At 41.8% G+C, this 7,188-nt stretch overlaps 1 protein-coding gene across 6 annotated transcripts in view; it reads left to right on the forward strand.

The window, feature by feature from the left end:
* The window catches only part of ptprea (protein tyrosine phosphatase receptor type Ea), a 56,072-nt gene extending 49,759 nt beyond the window's left edge, over positions 1-6,313 (forward strand). For all 6 annotated transcript variants that reach the window (XM_047608749.1, XM_047608752.1, XM_047608750.1 and 3 more), the window contains 7 exons: positions 1,179-1,272; positions 1,413-1,489; positions 1,602-1,736; positions 2,334-2,459; positions 3,527-3,678; positions 4,406-4,541; positions 4,646-6,313. In XM_047608749.1, the coding sequence (XP_047464705.1) occupies positions 1,179-1,272; positions 1,413-1,489; positions 1,602-1,736; positions 2,334-2,459; positions 3,527-3,678; positions 4,406-4,541; positions 4,646-4,720 (795 nt within the window). In that variant the 3' untranslated portion in view covers positions 4,721-6,313. The remainder of the gene's footprint in view (positions 1-1,178; positions 1,273-1,412; positions 1,490-1,601; positions 1,737-2,333; positions 2,460-3,526; positions 3,679-4,405; positions 4,542-4,645) is intronic.
* The last annotated feature ends 875 nt before the right edge of the window (positions 6,314-7,188 follow it).

Raw genomic sequence — 7,188 nt, forward strand, 5'->3', positions numbered from 1 at the left:
CAAACCAGACCCCGCTCGTAGCTCGTCATGGCTGCGTCCCCAGTGTTGAGAGAAAGAGATAAAGACGTCTCAAAAGCTGAAACACTTCAGGCTTTAATAGTTTTTATCAGCTATGAATATATTGCGCTCGCTTTCACGGGTATTTCATTTATTTCATAACTCGGCAGTCGTCAGTGTCGTCTCATCTTAGCTGTTAAATAATGCGTTTATTATGATCAATTACACACGTTTTCTTTAAATACATGAGAAAAGTTCTCTGATGTATTGAAAACCAACCGAATGTTGATTAATAAAACCGAACTGTGAATTTTGACGCTGCTAGAAGCGACTCTAGACGAGGTGTTAAAACTTTGGGAGTGGTCTCTTTGTAAGTGTTACTGCCTGTCTTACTTAAGAGGATTCAGTTCGAGACTGGTGACTTTTCCAAACATCAGTTAACACATTTAGATTTGTTTTATTTATATTTGTTGACTAGAGGACGGCTGGAAGAAATGAGGATGCATTGGGATTAAACCGTGCATTGAAATGTGCATTAATCACTTTGCAAAATGTCAATAGTTCCTCCAGACGTGTAGGCTCCAGGGAATGACCTCAAAAGATATTTCTGTTCAACATGTATATACTTATCTGAAACTCGTTCTTGTTATACATGTTAACTTGTCTTAAATATTGTCACACCAGACATACATACAAGACAAAACAGCGTCTTGACAGCTCATTGTGTGAAGTCAAGTGTGAAAGCTGCCTGGACTTTACACATTGATTAAAAATAACTCACTGGTAACTGAGCTTTAATCTACTACAAACTGATCGGCCGCAACATTAAAACCACTGACAGGGGAAGTAAATACCATTTAGCATCTCGTGACCAGACCACCCCCACCCCATAGCAGTGACACTCCCTGATGGCAGCAGGATACAGCCCGACACAAGCACGCACATAAGAACGGTTTAGGAACAACTCAAAAAACATGAAATACAGCACAAGTTGTTGAACCACAGGAGCTAAATGTGTTGCCAAACTCCACATGACACCCTCAGAAGGCCCTTGATCATTATCAGATGACTTTTCTGTGGTCATAATGTTATGCTGAGTCAGTGCAACTGTCATTTGTTTGTCAAGATGCGGTTGCACATAAAACTAACTTTTTGTCTGTGCTTGATTGGTTCCGGCTTAGAAACTGACCAACATGCGAATAATGAAGGAGAACATGAGAACGGGGAACCTTCCAGCCAACATGAAGAAGAACAGAGTTCTGCAAATTATTCCATGTGAGCAAACACAAGGCTCCTCCCGTTTATCAGCGTTGGAGTTCCACTGTATTGCCTGCAACCATGTATAGAAAGTGTTCCTGTTAGTATCTCAGAGCCACTCTAACCTACATGTTTCTGCTTCTTCTTCCTCCTTTCAGATGACTTTAACCGAGTTATTCTCTCTATGAGAAGGGGTCAAGAGTTCACCGATTACGTCAACGCGTCCTTTATAGATGTAACGGCACTTTTTCCCACTCCGTTCTCCACTTCTGCAGTATTTTTCAGTAATGCTATTCGTAGACGTCGCCGCTCTTGTGAACGTACTTTGTGCTTTTGCCGTTACTCAGGGATACAGACAGAAGGACTACTTCATCGCCACACAAGGACCCCTGCAACACACAGTGGAGGACTTCTGGAGGATGGTGTGGGAATGGAAATGTCACTCCATCGTCATGCTCACTGAGCTCCAGGAGAGGGAGCAGGTGAGCTGTGGTAACTGCTGGCAGCCGTTGCTGTGCAGCAAAAAAGCTCTGAATTTCTGTATCTTTCAACTGTGTGATATTTCATAATTTCTTTTTTTATGATAAATGTAGCTAAATAAAAGATGCTAACGCTTAGAGCTTTACTGAGAAGTAACGCTGGCCATACAATACTGTAGAATCAGACTGGACGTTAAAAAGCTCTAACTTAAGGTATGACTTCATCAGAAAAAAATCCACCGTAAATTAATCTTACCAGACAAAGAGACACAACACCAGGTTTCGGTTCCTGCGCTCCAGTCGTTTCTTAGTAATGCAGCAATCCATTTACTTCTCTTTTCTTTGGCAGACATCTATAAAAAAAAATACATCTCCGACCACTTTTCAAATCTGTTGGTTCAGTCATTTGCACGACAACATTTTTTTCAGTAATTTTACAATTTGGACGCTTTTAAAGCCTGGGATTCAAACTAATGCTGCTAATCTTCATGCTCAACTGTCACTCTGTGACCGTAACCATGGAAACGTCCGTTGCCGTGTCGTCACGTGCATGCCCTCTGTTGTTTGGCAGTAAGCAAACGGGTGTGTTTCTTTTCGTAGGACAAGTGTTGCCAGTACTGGCCCACGGAGGACTCGGTCACCTATGGAAATTACACGGTAGAGCTGAAGGGAGACACTCTGTGTGACACCTTCAGTCTACGAGACTTGGTACTCACCTTTGTCCCGGTAAGTGAATTACTTGAGACCTTGAAACTATCCCACTGGCAAATGTAGCGTGGCCTCGCTGCCTCATTAGCTGCTGTCAGGATATAATAAATGGACTTTATCAGCCTTCTTGGAGAAAGGGGAACATTCAGTTTGCAGTGTATGGTTCAAGCTTAACTCATGACTGTATGTCACAGCGTCATCTAGTGGATGACTGGAGCACCGATGCAACATGTAAATACACTTGAAAGCAGCAGGAACTAGGAACCTGTGGAGGTACTATGCTTTGTGCATTACTGCCACCTGCTGGACCAGAGTGGAAGCAGGTTGTTGTACGGTCGTTGACAGAAATGACAAGCCAGTTATTACTGTCTCATACATCTGTTGAATCTTTTGGTTTTTGGTAGAACAATGGTTTGAAGGAACTCAGCATTCCTTTAAAAATGTTTCTGGGGGTGGGGGGAAAGATCTTAGTACCTGAGGTGAAAATGTGGCTAAAATTAAGCTTGAACAGAAAGCACATGTTGCATGGTTAAATTCCACGATTGTTATTCCACTGCAGGCAGAGCTTTCTCTATAAACAGTAGTTTAGATCAGTGTTTCCCAAAAGAAAGGGCCGCAACATTACTGATGTGGCAAGAACATCTGCTTAAAGCTTCACGCACAAGTTCTTATAATGCTTCATACTAATATAACGTAACTGGATATGTTAATTCCAACGTCCTTTTTTAATCTAATGAATTTTATGAGCATTTTTGTATCTTTCTGAAGCTGCGCAGGATCTAATCTAACAGAGTGGAGTAAGTGAGCACCGAACGCTCTCTTTGGCTACCAGAGGAAATGTGGTGGGCAGGATGTAGTTAGGTTAGGATGATCAAGCTGGAGACTCCCATCCGATATATTTCATTAAATTCGACCCGCATCACCCCTCGGCACCGCATTCCCTCCTCCCAGAGCATCCTCGCTGCGCCGCTCATGTGCTGCACACTTAACCCAGCCCGACGCCGCACCTGCCATTACGCGCTGCTAATAAATCATATTTGAAGGGTATTTTGATCTCTCATCGGCCTGCGCGTTTCCTCTCAAAGGAGAAGCAGACGAGGGTGATCAGGCACTTCCACTTCCACGGCTGGCCCGAGATCGGCATCCCGGCCGAGGGGAAAGGCATGATCGACATCATCGCCTCGGTGCAGAGACAACAACAGCAGTCTGGGAACCATCCCATCGTCGTACACTGCAGGTAGGCGTCAGATTTGATTTGTGCTTCCATCGCAGCGCTAATGTTTTCATGCTTTCTATCCATCTGTGCGTACTGTGCGAGAGATATCTCAGAGGGTATTTCTCTTACTTACTCTTCCAGGGGTCAAAGGTCAATGCCACACTGAGCTCTCAGTGCATTATTTGGTCATTAGCTCAAGAATTCACATGCTAATTATAAGAAGATTTCATACGAATGTCTCGTAGGTTAAAACGAAATGGTGACACTTTATATCCAAAAGGTCAAAATTAGTTTGGTATAATATTCTGTAGATCAGGGTTCTTCTGCCTTTTTCAAGCCAAGGACCCTCAAACTGATGGAGTCGTAGTGACACGTAATGAGCACTTATGTTTTTTCTCGTTTACTGAAAGCTCACCCACAATGCTACTATTTATTTATTTATCTCACCATGTGACGTTAGTTGCCCTATGCAATGGAACTGTATTTGAGTGGAGTTGTTTTCCAGATAAAAGCTGCAACCAGTATGTCAATACGTCCACAAGGTAATCTCGAGCAGTTGTAATGATTTGCAGGTCCAAAAAAATGTTGAATCAACCAACGATTTTGCGACATCCCTGCAGTACCTTTGCAGAACCCCTAGGGGTCGCAGACCCCCTGTCGTAGACCTATACTGTAAACGAAGCTTTTGTATATGATGTCATGTTTTACCATTTGTGAGTGAGAGTGTTTGTGTCTTTGTGTTGCGCAGTGCTGGTGCAGGGCGAACAGGTACGTTCATTGCACTGAGCAATATCTTGGAGCGAGTCAAGGCCGAAGGCCTCCTGGACGTGTTCCAAACTGTGAAGAGTTTACGCATGCAGAGGCCTCATATGGTCCAAACTGTGGTAAGTATTAGTCGGCTCAAAATCGGATTTAATTCCACGTATGTTGGCTTTACTATCGTCTAATCCCTCTTTCTTTCTTTTTGTTTTGTTTTTTGTCCGCACAGGAACAATATGACTTCTGCTACAGGGTGGTACAAGACTTTGTCGACATTTTCTCAGACTATGCCAATTTTAAATGATGAGATTTGCCTTAAACACGGTTTTTAATGTTGTTTTCTAAAGCAGGTTTGTCAGTTTTAATGCGTTTCCTTAACTCAGTCAAATGATCTTCTATTTTGCTATGCACTCGTCCAACCATTAACTCCAGCTCCCGTGTCGCTGTAATATGCGGTATGTCAGTGGATGAAACGTGTAAATGGAAAAAAAAAAGAAAAGAAACTAGATTAATAATGTATATTTCACAACATGTATGAAAATTGCTTTGTCGATGACGTGTCGGTTTCAGATTTCAGTTTTTGTTGTATAATATTGTACTTTAAATGTTTATCTAAGTGTTATTTTGAATTGACCACATAATATTTTTTGAAAGATGTAGTTATTGTAAATGTATTTATGTATTGACACCGACATTCCTCTCTTGTGTTTGGAGAACGTGACCGGAATGTTAAAATTTCCATTTTATTTTTGAATTTTTTTCTTCTTTTTTTGTTGTTGTTGTTGTTGTCATTGATTGTAAGCATCCATTACTTCATTTACAAAGACTGAGGACTGATGACTTCTGAGATTTTAAGGCTGATACTGAAGCTATTTTCCATTCTCCTCAAGCTACGTGCTCGTCGTGAATGCGATACTCTCTCCGATGGAAATACTGTCAGGAGAAAAAAAAAAAAAGAAAAAAAAGGGAGAGAACATTGGAGATATTTATGCAACAAAACGGCCGATGGCTTTGTTGATTATTCCAGTACGGATTCAGGCAGGTAAACGTATCACAGGCCATGAAACTGGTTTTATACCTCAAAAAAAAGTGGCATGCACCTGCATTCGACGTGGATGTAACATCACTAAAGTCTGCCTTTAATGTCGAGAAGTGTTTTGCTGAAACGACTGCACATTACAAAGCACATAACTAAGCCTTTTTGCCAAGAACCCATGTAATGACGTTTATCGCTTTGTTTGTATTAGAGATTTTTCACAAATTAGTGCCATATGTGCTTTTTTTTTTTAGTAGAACAACAAACCCAAGTTAGGCAGGATTAGGAATGATCATACTACCGCTCACCAAACGCAGTATATTTTACGATGAAGTCCTTAAATCTGTAACTAACCAGGCGCTTCCGTCTCCTCCTTAAAGCCAGATTAACGTACTGTCATCGTCCAATTCAGCGTTCAAAGGAGGACCCGGAAATGTTTCACGGTGTCTCAGTTGTGGTTTCATTCTCTGGAAAGTATCTGAATGTCAAGCAGCTTTTTCTGTGCGTTCCCCATGAGGCAGCGACTCGGAGCCGCCTGGTACGTGGACGTTAAATAACTCCTTCTGTTGACGCTGCATGTAAATACTACATGGCAAAAATAAAAAAAGAACAGAAAAGAAAAGAATGTCGTGAGGGTCGCCGAGCACCAAGGAACCGTCAAGTGATTGGTCATATTCCGCGTGCTACTACATGTATATGTCTGTGGGAGGCGACGTGAGGCGGCAGCAGCAGCAGATGCACAAGAGGAAACAAAGACTTCAGAGACAAGAGTCTTATTTTCCCCCACGGCCCCTTTTTCTGTCCATGTCGTCCATTTGAGGAGAAAAAAAAATAAATAAAAGAGGGCCTGTTTTAACTACAGCTCTTTGCCTTTGCGCTCTCTACGGGGGCGAGGAGGAGGGGGGGTGGGTAGGTCTGTCCCTTTTATGGACTCTCAGTGTCTTTGAAATGCAAGTTGCAATATTAAATTCATCTGAAAACGCTTTGGGTGTCAGAGACGGTTTTCTTTAGATAAAAAAAAATATCATTTCAACTTCAGGCAAATGCGACCGTCGGTGACAGCGGGGTGCGTTCGTGCGCTAACCTCCAATTCTTTTTCATTATTAATTAATCTGCCAGCCGTTTTCTCAGTTTTGGTACATTTGATGCCCACTGTGAAGGGAAATTGAAAAATGCACCACTTCACAAATGTTTGAACAACAGTTCAAAGTTTTATTATGTTTGCTGCCACAGGGCTTTACGAGAGCACAGTTCCCCACCAGTTTTGATTAAAAAAAAATATTACTTCAGTTCATATCAGATATTAAAATATTAGTCAACTGACTGACTAATAAATTACTTGGTCACCAGTTGCCTAATTAATACTTTTTAGTTCGAAACATAGTATACGTCAGATAATTGCAACCAAAAACAGAAACATTGTGAAGAATTTGGCAACACAAGAATGTAAGAAATGTCATATTAAACGACCCTCCTTCTGTTTTTATCTCGCTGATCAGCAGCACCGGATGGAGCGATGGTGGAGTAGCACCGCAGATAAACAACCGTGCAGGATGGATTTACACGATGAGTTTAAATGACAGGAAAGGATGAAAGGATGGATTCGCTCAGTTTTTTCCTGTTGGCACGTTTGCAAGACTTTGCTTGTGCAAGTAGTACGCAGTCAAGCCAACAGGGGGCAGTGAACTTCAATCCTCACGTAAATAAGATTTTACTACTTACGTCTTTAACGATTT

This window comes from Mugil cephalus, chromosome 16 (assembly GCF_022458985.1).
Source record: "Mugil cephalus isolate CIBA_MC_2020 chromosome 16, CIBA_Mcephalus_1.1, whole genome shotgun sequence".
Lineage (NCBI taxonomy): Eukaryota > Metazoa > Chordata > Actinopteri > Mugiliformes > Mugilidae > Mugil > Mugil cephalus.